This window comes from Pseudopodoces humilis, chromosome 19, assembly GCF_049639895.1.
Source record: "Pseudopodoces humilis isolate 2021_Gansu_Grassland_sample_001 chromosome 19, ASM4963989v1, whole genome shotgun sequence".
Classification (NCBI taxonomy): domain Eukaryota; kingdom Metazoa; phylum Chordata; class Aves; order Passeriformes; family Paridae; genus Pseudopodoces; species Pseudopodoces humilis.
Window position 1 is genome coordinate 11,774,797 of NC_142218.1, and position 15,964 is coordinate 11,790,760.

At 40.3% G+C, this 15,964-nt stretch overlaps 1 protein-coding gene across 3 annotated transcripts in view; it reads right to left on the reverse strand.

Annotated features, from left to right (window-relative positions):
* Positions 1–4,822: 4,822 nt before the first annotated feature.
* The window catches only part of VAPB (VAMP associated protein B and C), a 33,140-nt gene continuing 21,998 nt past the window's right edge, over positions 4,823–15,964 (reverse strand). For 2 of the 3 annotated variants that reach the window (XM_005524845.3, XM_088064389.1), the window contains exons 3-6: positions 14,457–14,560; positions 12,166–12,246; positions 10,831–11,007; positions 4,823–8,675 (exon numbers count right to left, since the gene is read on the reverse strand). In XM_005524845.3, the coding sequence (XP_005524902.1) occupies positions 8,514–8,675; positions 10,831–11,007; positions 12,166–12,246; positions 14,457–14,560 (524 nt within the window). In that variant the 3' untranslated portion in view covers positions 4,823–8,513. Of the gene's footprint in view, positions 8,676–10,763; positions 10,803–10,830; positions 11,008–11,062; positions 11,117–12,165; positions 12,247–14,456; positions 14,561–15,964 lie in introns of all 3 variants that reach the window. The other variant, XM_088064390.1, reaches the window with a different exon arrangement.

Here is a 15,964-nt window from a genome sequence, read left to right on the forward strand (position 1 = left end):
GAATCAGGTTTGTGTGCAGATACTTTCTTTAATTTACACACCATGGAAATTAATTAAACTCAACAAGTGTCCAGGTCCTGCATGGTGTAAAAGTTCTTACAAGGGCACAGATCCTTTCCAGGTGGGGATGGGATTAACATGATGTGAAACACCATCACACACTTATGCAATGTTAGCAACAAGCCCTGGGGAAAGCTCTGCCCTGCAGCAGCTCAGGCACCACTGGCCCCAGCAGCACCAGTGCCCCACTGCTCTGCTGGCTGAACTTCCCTGTGAAACCTCATCAGGAGCCTCCTCTTTCCCCCTCTAAGTACACCTCTGAGAGGAAAAAAACCCATGAAAGAGCTATTTGCATAAATATCGTAACTTTTATTGTTCTGTTCACAGTTTTTGAAGACACATTCCTAAATTACAGAGTTATTCTCTCTTAAGAATTTGTGCCTTTTCCCAATTTGAATTTGCCTGGCTTTGACTGCCAGTTGGTGATTCTTGTGTTGCTTTTTAAGATCAGAGAGCTGTAGTGAGCAGTATTTTCTGCCTGTGAAGGGACTAGTGCACTGTAATCAAGACAGTCTCAATTCTGGTAGAAAAACTCAGCCAACTGAGTTTTCTCTCACCCTCTCTAAGGCATTTTCACACTCCACCAGTAATTTCTGAATTTTTTTTTTTTTTTTTGCATCCATTCCAATTACTCAGCTTCTCTTGTAGAATGTAAGTATCCAAATTGCATCCAAAATTCCCAGCTCTCCCAGCTGAGACATACAGAAGGATAATCACTTGCAGCTAACAGTAATTAAAAACAAGAACACATTCGTATTCATTAGGCTTTTACTCTGGGACTGCACTGGGAACGTACGTGGAGCTGTTATTCATTCTGGTCCTGGCTGTGGATATTTTTGTTATGTTTTATCAGTAGTGATTTTGTCCCTGTGTTCTGTCCTCAGTGCTCTGGAACCACTGAACCTCCAGGTCCCCCACACCCCTTCTTTGGGCATCCCCATTTCATTGTGGTTCTCTTTGAAGTGCAGCAGCGTGTGATTGTCAGGGAGCTCTGCAGGGCCCTGACAGACCCAGCTCACTCTGATCCCAAAGAGAACTGAAACCCAAAAGACACAATGAAAGGACTTACACCAAGCTCTGTCAGGAACATCCATCTCCTCTTCCATCCCTTTCCAGGGGGTCCCACTGTCCTGACCCACTGACCACCCCCAGCAGCAGCAGCTCAGACACTGCCCCAGGCTCCTCCCTTGCCAACACTGATCAAAATTACTGAATTAAAAACTCTAAATTTTTAATCCTGAGCATTGCTAAGGAATGATACCACCTTTCCAGTTCTCTTACATCACCCCTAGGTTTTATCTCCTGCATCTATTTATTAACAGTTCTTACCCTATCGCAATTTCCTCTGAACTTCAGTCTTCATCACCCTCTCCAAGCATTCCAGCCCACGTTTTTCTTTTCCTTTGGGTTGTGCTTTCCTTATTTTCTACATTTCCCAACTCCCATTTTGAATGGATTGCTGTCTGCTTCCCTTTTTCTTATTTGTTTTATATTGCTTTCCATCTAATTTTTCCCCTCATTTCATCACTGAAGCAGGATGGGCAGTTAGCCAAAGTTGTCCCCCTTCTCAATTGCAAAATTATTGTTTTTTTGGCCATTTAATACCTTTCAGTTAGAAAACTGTCAATTCTACTTCAGTTTTTCATCTAATTTCCTCTGTGCTTTCAGTTCTGATATGAAATTTGCTCAGCTATGCCCTTTTGAAGCACCAATTACATCTATTAGCAGCTCACATGGCTGTCTGCTGAGCTCCACTGCAATCAGGATCCCAACCTCAGTTCTGACATTCATTTATCATTATCTGGCATAAACAAGACAAACCCAAATAATTTCATCTTTCATGTCTAACACTGCATCAGAAGAACAGGTCTAGGACATAGACCAGGAGCTTTAAACCTGACTACTGGGTTGCTTTCTACTACAAAACAAATAAATACCTTTTTACTGTCCCTGTGAAGGAAACCCAAGCCAATGTGTGCTGGAAGTAGATGGAAACACACGTGGGTCTTAGTAAACTCTTCCACATTCACTTCTCTTAGAATACATTTTCCAAAGATTAATCTTTTTTTAACCACTCCAAAAAGCAAAAATAAACTAATTTCCAAAGTCTCAAACAATTTTCTGGCTTCCTGCACTGAGACTGAGCCTTCAGTACCTTCTTTAATATCACAATCTCCTCAGACAAGCTGCCTTTCCAATTTTCTGCTTCTTTAGCAGGTGCAGAAGTTTAAAGTGTGAGCCAAGTCTGCCAGACAAACAGTCCTGGGTCCGACACACAGCTCAATTAACAGTAACTTATTTTTCCAATTAACCACCTTCATGCCTCCCTGTTTAAAATACCTTGGAATGCATTTATGCATTCTAGATTTCCTGGATAAAATGAAATAAAAAAAATCTGAAGCACTTTTGGATACATTAACAGCACTGTGCTACTGCTTTGAGAAACACTCCACTTGGAATAAATAAATGCACTGCACTGGAACAGCAGGAGGAAGCTGGAGGCAGAAAGGATATGGGTGACAAGACTCGTTGCTCCAAACTCCACAAAGAGTGAAGAGGAAGAAAAGAGGAATCAGGAGGTGAGTGGCTGTGTGGGATGGGGAAAGGCATCCAGGAGCAGTCAGATCTCCATGCCAAGGGAGAGAGAGCCCTGCCAGGCAGCCTGGGGCAGCCAGGGCTCCCTGGGCCTCTTCTGGGACGGGCGGGCAGGGAAGAGCAAGCCTGGGAGGGTGATGGGAAGAAAGAGACCCAGATGGAAAAGAGGCAGCAGGGAAGAACAGCATTTAAAGATGCTCAGCTGAACAGGCCTTTCTGTGCCAAGGAGCAGTGAAGGAACAAGGATGACTTGGCCTGGACCAAAGCACTGAGGGAGGGAATGGAGTGAGATTTGACAGCTCAGGCAGAACAGAGCAGCAGGGAGATTGGGCAGCAGAGCCTTCAGCCCCCACAGAAATGCTCCTTTGGGCTCAGCACTGAGGCAGAGATTCCTGGCTCCAATCACACTTGTGTGTGGCCTCCCAGCGAAATGTGGAAACAGAAATTGCTGCTTCAGCTCTGAGTTCCTCCCCACCACGCCAGGAGCTCAGGTCAAGAATGGGGATCCACACACGGAACACAAAGAATTCCCCCCTGACACACACGTGGGTTACACCCAACACCACGGTGCCACGTTGGAAGCTCACATTTTAAAAACCTATTTATATGAAAGTTAAGAGAAATTAGGGTTCTCCAAGTCCAGGCACACAAAGCTGGACAGATTTGGACAATTTCTGAGCAGCTTCAGCTCACTTTTTAATCACTGAAATGATCAGACACTGCAATGTACTCCCCAAACTCAGTGCACAAAACTGGTTCTGCCATTTCCTAACTCCTGAGTGCTTGACTTTGTACAGCCTTAATAAAGGTCTTTTAAAAGTAGGTCTCTGTGGGTAATTGTGTGTGGGACATTTGCCAAACTAAACATAAGGGAGTTCAAGAGGCTTTTCTAATCTTGTGAGTTTATCCACTAAAGAAAAAGATTTGATTAAAAAAATGAAGTACAGCTAAACTGGGAACAATACTTTACTACGGGCTGTTCTTCATAGGCACTTCAGAATCTTGAAAAAAACCCCACAAAATTAGGAACTTATTAAATCAGAATGAAATGTACCAATGCAGAAACATAAACAGAAATGCCAGATGGGTAATGTCAACTTATAATACACAGCTTCAATTAATTCTTCTTAATTCATTTGTTTTCTTAACTTCTTTTGTTTTGCTCTCTGGGAAAGGCCATTTTCTAATGACAGATCACAGGAGGAAAGAGCCAAAGTTCAGGTTTACTCCAAGGAAAAGCAGCCTTGTTTCTGTGCTCAGAGCCCGCATCCCTTTTGTACTTTTCACTCTCGCAGAGGCTTCAGGACAAACTCTGACCTGGATTGGGAGGCAAAGAGATCTACATGGAAGTTTATTAAAGGTTTCAAAGTTTTGCTCTTCAAGTACAAATGTGAAATTAATTATTGAAGAGGAACTGAAGCCTCAGGAAATGGCAGTGAGTGACAGGCACACAGTCACTCGGCAAGTGTGCAGGTGCGTGCTCAGTGGAGTATCACGTGCAAGATTCCTGGCTGGCTCTCACTTGTGTTACTTTAAAAATAATCTTCATTTATCCAGTAAAAAACTCAACCCATTAATCAACCAACTTTTATAGTTAAGCAGATTTGAGCAGTGAAAACACAATTACTTTGTTCCGTGAAGCACATCTTCTCAACATCCTGAACACATCAGCTGAATTTCACTCACCACCTGTCACTTCTCAACTTGCTCACTTGGGCCATGGATGCTCCCCCATTCCAAAACCATGGCACAGTGGCTCTCCAGGCCCTGTGCAGCACCAGTGCAGCACCAGTGCAGCTGTGACCCAGCCACAACAAACAGGAGCGTTCAGTGTTATTTTACAGGGGCTTTAATTTCAAACAGAGGTATTTTTGGCGATGTTTTTTTCCTCATTTACTTTATATAGAAAACAGAACTCAGGATATGGAATTTCAGGACATCACACAGGGCAAGAGAAATAAAGTTTCAAACTTGAGAGCACTACAGTGAAGCCATTGTTGTGCCTGAAAATTAAAGACATTCCACTGAAGGGCCAGAACTGCCATTTTCTGAAGAAAAGGGATGACAATTTTCTTCCACTGGGCAATGCAACATCAAGTATGTCAAGACATAAATGATCCACTCCTTGTGCACACCACGATGTAAAATTGCTGACAAGAATTGCAAGTTCACATGTGCAGCAGATACAAACCCTTCATAGTTTATTGATGAAAAGAAATTCTAGTGAATTGCAAAGTGAAGTTCCAACTTTATCCCACTAACAGCATTTCAGGAGGAAAAAGTAACACCACCATCGAGCTTTACAATCCTGTATTTTTAGAAAATGACATTATGGTACATCAATCCCCATCAACATAACAACATGACATGATCTTGCTCTTCAGCCCCCAGGCTACTCCCCAGTAACCTGAGTTGGTCCTGGCTTGCACATGCAGCTGTTCCAGCTGTGCATTCCCAGCTGACAACTGCCAATGCACAGCAATAGTTATGATCATTCATGCACGGAGTATTTTCTTTAAGAAGTGGAGAACTACATAAAAATAGAAGAAACCATTTTCCATTCGTTTCTCAGCACTAAGCTTCAAGACATTTCAGGTATCTGTTTATCCCAAATTTGCCCGAAGAGTGCACCAAGCAGCCTCTACTGGGTGTTACAAAAATCAACAATAAATGTGCAAGTGGTCATCTTAAAGTAACAGCAAGGACAATAATTAGATTAGTAATAACTTGATTTCTACTACCATGAATCAATCACAGGTTTCTAGTATCTGATGTTGTGTGAGGACCCCAGACAATAATCTTACTTAGAAACTCTACGTTTTGTGCACAACTTCCTAAGATGTACAATGTCCTTCAGAATAATTCACTTCCTGTGAATACTTCATGAGAACATTTGCTCTTGTGTTGCCATGAAAGGAACAACTTACAAAAAGAGCCAGGTGGCTTAAGAATATCCATCCAATCTATATTTGCACTCTATCTACAAACTGGCCTTTTAGGAACCTTAGAAGAAAAAAAATTCCTTAAAATTTCTCTCTACTGCCTATGAAAGAAGGGTTTGGTCAAACAGGGAGTGAGAATTCCCCTGCTCAGTCATTTTATTTCAAGCTCAGCAAAGCAAAGCATTACCCAGACAATTCAGGGCTACTGTGTTCAGGCTCTTGTCAAAAATTGTGAGGGAAAACTGCAGGATTTTGTTAAATTCCAAAATACAAGCAGTTGATTTAAGAGTTTTGTTTAGGACTAATGGTGGGGGTCAGCCCAGCTGCAGGCTATGGATGTTACCAACACTGAAATCCTCTCCTGGTCTCCTTGATCAGTGTTTGAAAGGAATCTGGAAAAGCATGAGAGGGTTTTCTGGGACCTCTTTATGATCCTGGAGCACAAACACCAGGAACAACTTTGCTCATGAACGATCTACAATTCCAGGCTGGCACAGATCACCAAGAAGTGACTGCTGAGCACTGGGGGAGGACAGAGTTGCTGCTGGCTTTGCCCTGGGCCAGCAAAGGCAGCTGTGGTAGCTTACACTGGGGTAAAACCTGCCTGGAACATGACTCCAGATATCCTCACAGGAGACCAGTTTAAACCTTTAATTCTCCCCCTTTATCTTGCAAAGACAGTGATTTTTTTTTTATACCAACCTCTTCTAGGCTATTTTAAAGCAGAACAAAGGACTCTCAAAAAACTTTTTTTTCAAAGTGAATCAGAAATTCTGATAAGAGAACAAGATATTTACAGCCACTTAAAAATCCTACTTCATATCTCAGTCTCCCTTCAGCAAAGGTTTTCTCCAATATAGTCTTCAAAGCCATGAAAATGAATTTTGCAGTATCACTCACAACCTTGTCTTTCTGAAAAGAATGCTTCATTAGAAAGTTTTCTTCAGCTTCTACTGTCCAGGCAGTATCTTATTCTTGATCAATTCTACCCAATTTGCCCCATAAACTCCCTGCTTTGTCCTTTCCAGCTCATCTCCCACCTGCCCTGCCCTCTGCAGCCAGGCTGCAGTGGCTCTGCCCCTTCCCTCTGAGCAGACAAGGCACCAGCACATTAAAATGCTAAAAATCCACCTCTCCTTTCTACTGAATCTCCTAGAAATACTTCCAGACTCATGTTCATAAGCTGAACACAAAGTTATGGGAGGGTTTTCCTCCTACTTACTTCTTAAGCCTCAGATAAAATTTAATTTATTTGCACTTGCAGAGGAGGAAGCCCTTGAGACACAAGTGGGGCAAACATAAAGGTCAAGGAGTGCAGCAAACAGGCTGCAGCCCCAACAGCTTTCTCACAGAATCCCAGGGATAGGGAAGGAATGACAGAAGTCATTTTTAAAAGATTCAGCTTCATCTTGTAATATACTTCAAAAATTGCCACTGAATGTTTCTGGGTCTACCTTTTAAGAATAGATGTGAATTTACTTGCTCAAAAACTGTTTCATCTACTGAATCCATCGTGTTAATAACAGAGAGTTTGTTTATACACCTTGTGGTAAAAGAAGCTTAGAAACAAAATCACCTTATTCTGAAGATGCTGTCAAGTGTCTGAACTCCTGAACCAAACTAACCTGGAAAGAGGGATGTTACCTTGTACTCTGAACAACTTTTGTGTCAGGCTCACGATGGGGTGGTTTGGTTTGATTTTAAAATTAGTCTGGAAAAAAAGAAATTCACCCTGGAATAAGACTGCAAGTTTCCTTATGCCATGAACAAAGCTGACAAGAGAACGCTGTTTCATCCCCACCTCTAAAACTGTGAGAACAGGACAAAAGTAACAAAGGAAACATTAATTTGGGGGCTTTATTTAATTTTTCTTTTCTTTTTTTTCTTTTTTTTTTAAGATGCTACATAGTCAAACAAGATTGGTCTTTTTACGGCATAGGACTAGTTTACTACTAATATTTTTGTTTCTCCCCTAGATAGACTTATTTACATACAAAAACAGTTTCCTGACCACTGTTTCCCCAATGCTCAGATGATCAAAACTCCCAACAATTGTGTAGTGCCCAAAACACCAGGAGGCAGAAGAATCTCACATCACTACAGCAGCAAATTTTTAGTTCTCGTCACTGGCTTTGAACAGGAGCCTTTTCATACCACAAAGTATTAGTCAATTTTTGTGACAATAAGGAAACATGAGATGAAATACATTAAATAAGTCAAATATGCATTAAACATCTCTGAATAACATTTTAATTCAACTAAATGAACCAACAGCAATGTAGCTTGGTCCCTTGGTGAGAACAAGGCATTGACCTTAAATCTGAACGAGCCCCTTGGTGCTGCCCAGCTCCCTCAGTGCTGCCACAGACAAGGCTTTGCAGCTTCTCACTACTCATTTAAGTGCCAAGAAATTGGTAACTTGCACAGAGTTGAAGACACTGACAGAAACTGTTAAATTCATGAGCAGAATGGTGGCTTAACGTATTTTACAGAAATTATCAACACCTCCTGCCTAACCCAGCTCCAAACATCCCTAGGGCCAGCTCCAGCACTGGAGGAAGAGGTTTTTCTAGTTTTCCTTTTTTTTTTCTTTTTTTTTTTAAAAAAGAGGTAATCCAGCAACATGTACCAGGGTCTAAGAATGTTTAAAATGACATATACAATATTCCATTGTAGTGTTAAATCAGGATTTTCTCCCCCCTTCATCACTGAAGCATATTCTCCTTCATTCATTCCCTCACCGTACATTTTGAACTTTCTAGATTATGTTACATAGTATTTGTGCAGGGGTAATTTAAAGGCAAGACCTGTGAGATGTCATACATTAATTTTTTTTTTAAACATTGTTATGAATAAATTTAATCCAATGATATGGCAGAACCATCAAACCAATTTACAATTTCCAGCATGCTGCCTCTACAAGGCTATTTTTCCTATAATTACACCAAAGACAAAGAACAAAACCACCAAAGCAAGTAGTCTGGAGCTGAGCCCTTCGTCCTTGACAGCAGCTGCAGAAGGAGATATTGGGCTGTTTGTCGGGGGTAGTATCTTCCTCATCCGCAGTCCATCTTCTTCCTAAAGGAAGAGATATTGATTGTTTCTACAAAAAAAAAAACTTTAAATATTCACCCTTCTCATATTTATTGAGGTGGGTGTTATAGAATAGGTGAAAGTGAATTTACAGCTAAGTTAGAGGTCTGTTTCCTGAATAACCCTGAGAAAGAAGGGTAGAGAGGCAGCAGAGGAAAGCCACACACTCTTGGAAGTTTTGTCCTGCTAAGGGAGTGGGGAAGTGCTGAGGAACTCTGCAAGAACTGTCCAGAGTCCAGAGACGGCTCCAGAACTTCTGAAAAATGATGGAGCAAATGCCATGAAGGTGCTTTTCTTGCTTTGTAAGCAAGTAAGGTGCTGTTGGGGAAAATGTTTCTCAGTATAACTAAGATGAAGTTGCACATTTTTCACAAGCCAAGGCAATTACATTCCTCATTCCCCATGTCAGATGTCACAAGCAGATCTTCTCAGCCCTTGAAGGGAAATCAGTTTCCCCCATCATATTAATGCTGACATTTTGACAGGGACCTAATGGCAATAATTAGGATATTTTCTTGATCGGGCTTTGGCAGCTCACCTGATTTAAAGATGAGACAACAGATAAAACAATGTAACACCAGCAGATATTCTCATTTCAAGTGGGGATGATGCTTCTGTCACATCTCTCATCTCTCCCTGATGTGTTGTGCAGCACAGCTGTGTGTTAGCACACTCCAGTCACACACACACACACTCTGAGCACCTCAGGAGAGGGGCAAATGAGTCTTGTGACTCAATTTGTGTCCAGCTGAAGCAGCAGTGTTAGACTTTTTAACGTGATACAGTATTACAGTGCAAAAGTGTAAGGCACCAAAGCAAAAGTCTCCAGTCTATACTTAAAAAAATACTCAAGAAACAAAATTGTAATGAAAGTTACTGCAGCCTTAAAAATTGTCAGATAAGTGAAGTTCAAAGGGCTCAGGGTATGTCAGTGTTTCTCACTTTTGAATTTAAAGGGGCATCTATGTGATTTGAAGGTGAACTTATTTTTTTATTAAAAATTTATTTATTAACTCACTGAAAGCCACAGGCTACCCAATACCTCACTGCTGCTCCTATTCTGAATGGGGACAACTGACTTTTGTAAACAACAAAATGTTGTTCACATACAACACACTTTGTATAGAAACAAAAAAATCGTCATTTTAAATATTTTAATTTCCTTCTGACAGTGACCGCAGCCTGACACTGACAGCACCTGGTAGCAGGCAGTGATTGAGCATCGCTTTCTGATGTTTTACAGATGTTTTCAACACTCCACAAAGGGAACAAAGAGCTCACCCATCGAGGACGTTACTGTAAGACATCAGCTCAATTCTAGATAGCTCCTGTAGAGTGTTTATTCAAGACTGATTTGCAAATAAATTAAATAAAATCTTACAGAACTTAAGAGTACTGAGTCGCTGGCAAAACAAGAACACAAGGAGAAATTAGGGTCATATTTGTTATGTACACATATTATTTCTGTGCAAAACAAAACTGTTTTCAAGAATTCCTTCATGCATCAGCCAGCCAAGCAGCATCAGAGCTGAGAGAACAGAGCTCCTTTCACTGGGCTGCAAGAGTCACAGCATCCACACTTTCCTTGGTGCTGATATCTATGGAAGCAGACACTTACAGCAAATCAAACTACTGCAAAAAGAATTTTTCAGCAGAGTGATAAAGGCTTCTCAATTACTGGTTTTCCCAGCCATGTGCTGCATATGACAGGAAGCCCATTTCCCATTCATCTGTCTTAATTTGGCCATTTCAGCAGCACATTACAGGTGCAATTACTGAAACACTCAGTATTTGCACAACACTGCCCTCAAGCTCCCATCGGTTTGGGAGACGGGGCCAAGTCCAACACTGAATGCTTAATTCAGACTGAGAAATTAGGTGGGAAAAGAAAAAAAGAGGGGGAATTCAGTGCTCTGGGTTGCTACCCAATCACCTTCTGTGACTGCATGACTTGTGCCTCCTTTCAAAGGAACCATTGATTTCAGCACCTTCTCAGAGTTTACAAAGAAACCTGAATTATCTTTTACTTTATAGACAATATTAAAATATTGTGCTAAGGTCAGGTAACCAAACCTTTAAGATGGAAGCTTCTTTTTCAGGAAAGGGGTAAATCTGAAAAGAAAACAACAGCAATGTTTACCTTAAACTGTTTATTCTCCTCCCGTAACCTCTGAACTTCTACTTGAAGCCTCTTATAGTCTTCCATTACTTTCTTAACTTCAGAGTCATCCAAAGGAGAACTTATTGATTTAGACATTACAGAGGAATCTGTCTTTGTTGCAGTTGTGGATACAATTTTATTTATTTCTATGTCATGCTGTTAAAAAAGGATAGAGTGATTTTTGGTTAGTTATTAACACCACACCACACACCTGATATAAAGGAGGAGAATCAGGTAAAATTGGTTGTGCACACCTGACACGTGCCTGTATCAAAAGAAATAAACAACATTTTGCTTTCTGAAACTTTACTGCTATCCCAGAAAACACCAGATCAGCAGCAATAAGTGAAGACAGAATGACCTTGACTTTTCAGACCCAGCATACACAGAAATGTCCCTAAACTCCATGGTCTCCTCACCCTTCCCTCCCCAGGCACAGTACAAGCAGCTACTGCAGGAGCCAGGACAGTGCTGTAGCTCCCTCCTCCTTCACTCTCCTCTCCTCACCTCTGTGTTTCTGTGGGGATGGAGGAATTTGCAATCCAAGTTGGGAAACCAGGTTCAGACCTTCAAACCCTGCTCCCTCTCCTGGCCTTTGGATCTTCTCCATGCTCTGCACTTTAGAAAGGGTCTCTCATGGAAACAAACCCCTCCCTACCCAAACAATTACATAATCCTAATTACAGACTGTTCAGTGCAAGGTAGAACAACTGTGCCTTTAGTACCTGCACACTAGGAAGCATTCTTCAGTTTATTCAATCCTTTATCAGTTTTATATACTGGACAATACATATTTCCATTACAAATTAGCGTGTCTATTATCTTAACAAGAAACAATCCAACAATATTATAGCTGATAATTTCAATATAATTCCTAACTGCATGTGTCTTCCTCATCAGCTTTCTATCAATTTACTTGACAAAATCTGAGCTGTACCAAGGAAGTGTTGGACAGGCAAGTTTATACTGCTGATGGTTATAACTGCTTCAGCACAAACTCTGAGCTTCACGATCAGCATCTTAAATTTTTTCTTAAGTATTCTTTATCCTGTGACCTTTTGCTAAATTAAAACAGATCTACTAAAAAATTGCTTTGTGCTACTGTTGCACTTACCAAATTCAAACTGGCTGCTAGTTATACCAAGGATTATCTAGATTTTAAATAGTTTACATTGTGTTTTTAAAGGGTGATGCTATCCAGGCAGTGAAACAGAGGGTTCTGTCTTGTGCTTATATAGCTGTCTGTACAAACATGCCATTTTACAGGATTTACTGTGGTATTAAGTCACTCAATATGCATCTGAAAATACTCACAGGCTTATCATTTTCTGCTGGTAGCTCAAACACACACCTAAGTTTCGAATCCATGAGTTCTTCCGGTTTTGCTTCTTTCCACTGGAATAAGTTAATATTAATTTCATATTAAACATATTAGTACAATCAGGCAGATTGGAAATGCAGTGCATTATGTAAACAATTCACATCATTTCACTCACAAAGAACCCACAGGTGTTTATCACACTACCATTAACCATACACAGGATGAAAAATGAGATCAAAAACATAACTGAGTGGTATCATAAAGACAGACCAGATACTGTGCAGCAAATAATTCTAAATAGTCTGAAACTTCCACAGGTAATTTATGAGAGAACTGGGAGCTGTGTCAGAGTAATTAGCAGAGACAGGGGGAATTATGAGCCTGCTTAAAAAGAAGAAAAAAAAATAGTAAAAGGAGGGGTGAATTCAAAGGAAGGGAAAGACAACAAGCCCCCAAATAAATCACAGAGTGAGCTCTCAACTCTCTGCACAGTGGAGTACATATTCAAACTTTTCAAATTTCACATGATCTTTTCTCCCCAACTGGAATGAACTACAGGACTGCTCTTCTCCCTCCTTTTCCACATCCTTATTTTTCAGCATCAACATCTGAACAGCACCAGATGTGCTACATACAGAGGGATAACTTTCCCTCACCCCTTCTCTCCCCTTCAGCTGGGGAGTCTGCCATAAACAAGATTCCTTGCAACCTTTTTAATAGGGATCAGCAGTAATAAATCTTTGCTCAGTATCAGCTGGAACCCTGAAGTGAAAAGATTTATTCTCAGTGATAATAAACAGCAAGAAGTGTCTACACTTATATCCTGGAGTTCTCACATGCTCCTCTTCACTTTGACCATCCTCCTGGTAGCTTGGTATTCCTCAGCCTATCTCAAGTAGGTGACAAATTATGGCTAAGCCCATGCAACCTGGAGTAGTATTTAACTCATCCTAAATAGCTGAATCGTAGTTCAGCTTTTCTGGGGCTCAAGTCAGTTCTATTTTAAGTTCCTTGGCTGCCTGTGAAGTGTTGAAAGCTTTACAGTACTCCCATAACTGGTCTCACCTGTTCATCCAGAATAGGAAGAGATCTGGATAGTGGTAACAAAACTGAGAACTGATCGAAGTGTTACAGAAAAAGGAATTGTATTGGTCTGGAGAGCTCTGGAATACTGAAAGGCCCATCTAGGTACTAAAAAACATTCTTTGCCAGTAGAATAACATTTGTCATGGTATAAAGTAACTCATAAAAATTAAAGAGCTCGAAAGAAAGGCAGACTGACTTATCTTTCTAGAGATGCAGACATTTTATTACTATTGCTGTTTCTCCCACTGGAATCTTATTTTGAGCCTATTAAACAAATATTGTTCCATAAATCAGTTTCAGAAGGGAAATTATTAACCTGCAGAGTGCCCCAGCTTTAAGAAGCTATTCAAAAGAAGACACAAATTATAAAGACACTGTAGAGTATATTTGGGTTGGCTTTTTTGTTTTTAAATAGCACACACAAGCCACACACTTTAAGAGTAATGGTCTTTTTCCTTTTCACATTGTGTCCTCAATAGCCACTGAGTGTTCTCTCAAGCTAACAAAAGCTAGGCTACAGAACTTCCTTGTGCCTTCTTCTGGGGGCAAATCTTGCTGCTAAAGGAAAGCCAGCAGTTGACATAATGGTTTACTCCTTTGCAGGCTGTCTTACTGCAGCCTGACATCTTACTTTTATGTCTTTTGTCCTGCTCTGCTCCAGCACCTACATACTTCTATTGCTCTTATTTGTAACCCACAGGACAGAATTTGAGGGCCTTTTATTTACAAAGCCACAGCAGCCATAGGTAGGGATAAAGAAAAATAAAATACTTGTAAATAATCCTCTTGCATCTTGCAAAAGGAGCTGCTCAAGACACAAGACTGAGAGTAGATGCATAAAATATAAAAGATGCCACCGACTCAGAATATATTCTGTATATCCTTAGAATATATGGTTCAAGCTGGACTTTTCTAGAGAAGGATATATAGCAACAAACTGCAATATGTGTTTCATGGCTTGGCATCCCATTACTAACAGCAGCTTCCTAAAGAAGTAACCAAAGACAACAACTCTCAGTGCAAGATTCCTGGGGCTCAAAATAACAGAAAGCTCCTTGCCATGGAGAGATGGAAATCTGGAAAAGGATTTCAAGGACCATTCCAGCATGGTTTGACAACAGCCCTTAAACAACAGTCAAAGGACTTACAAAATTCTACAATTAGAAAGAAATAAATTTTAATTAATTTCAATACTTACTACTGCTTCCATATCTGAAGTATCAGCTGGAGCAAACATAGACTGAACCATAAACTTGTGTTTACTTTTCTCATTAGGGTCATAGTCAAAAGGCTGTAGCATCACTGGAAGAAAAAAACCCAGAACACATTGCATTAACATTGCTTTGGTGCAGAGTCCTGCACTGATGACACAGTTACAGATTTCAGAAAAACAAACATTTAAATGGTTTCAAGTTGTTTGTCGTTTATGATCAAAACAGCAGTTGAGCTCAGGAACCTCACTTTAAACCAGAATTTTGGAAGGAGGCAAGAGAAACAGATTTCCTCACTCTGTCTAGACTTTGGTCTGAGAATTCTGGAAATGCTGATCACTCTACAATATTCTGTACACAGTTATGGCAAGATAACAATAGTAATTTGAATAGAAATAGTAATAGAAAATAGGATCATTTACATATCTTCTGGGACAGAGGGAAAAATTTTCCAAGACAGCATCCTTTTGTCTTGTTCCATCCTTGGGGCAGAAGTAACAAGCTTTTTGCTGAGCTGTACACACAATATTGCTGATGGTGCCCAAGAAAAACTACAGAGGCAAAGTCAAACTTTGTAAACCTTGAGATGGAAATTTCCTCTACCAAGTTCAAGAGTCTTATGGTATTAGTTTTATCAAGCACAAGTATTTTCCTTCCACAAATAAGTTACTGACAGTTTGTTACCAATTTATAGCTGGAAGTTTATAGTTAAACGTGATGCAAATTTTGCCTATGAAAGGTATGCAAGGAATTAATTTATATTCATTCAAAGAATCAAAAGCACTCCGAAATTTACTTACAAAATGACTCTGTTTAGGGGGCAGAGAGGAAGGAGGAGCAGGTTTAGGGTGGGTGTTTGCTTTAATTTAATTTTTTAAGCAATAGTGGGAATTTCCATGCCTTTGCTTTTGGGTTAAAGCAACCCAAAGAGGGACAGTTGGATATTCCATTTACATGGGATATTCTTTAATCACAATGGTCACTTGGAACCCCCACATTTTCAAGTGACACCTGGATATTCAGCTATAGAGACATTAACAAACATGAGCCTGGCTTCACCATGAGACAGAACATGTGGAAATAACCAAAGCAGTTTACACAAACGTGTTATTAGACCCTGCAAAAAGCCACCACCCCCTCAAATGAAAAACTAAGCTTGCAAATACTGTCATTACTGCTAACAGAGAAAAATGGTGTAAGGTTTAAAAAAAATCACATTTTATGACCTATCTTACTTCAGCCCCTCAATTCAATCACTAAGAAGTGAAGCAGTTCAAGAATTAGGACCATTTTCAAGTACTGGTGCTATTAACATTATGTGCCCAAATTCATGCACTAATTGCAGGGGTTTGTCGTATAAAAGCAATATCCAGAGATCCCATTTGTTGCAAATGAAGGCAAGTCAAACCAATTTGCCTCTCTTAATGAGCAGGGTATGTTATGGTTGTGCCATCTTTACTGTGCATACAATCTGTGGCCATCAACAACCACGTGC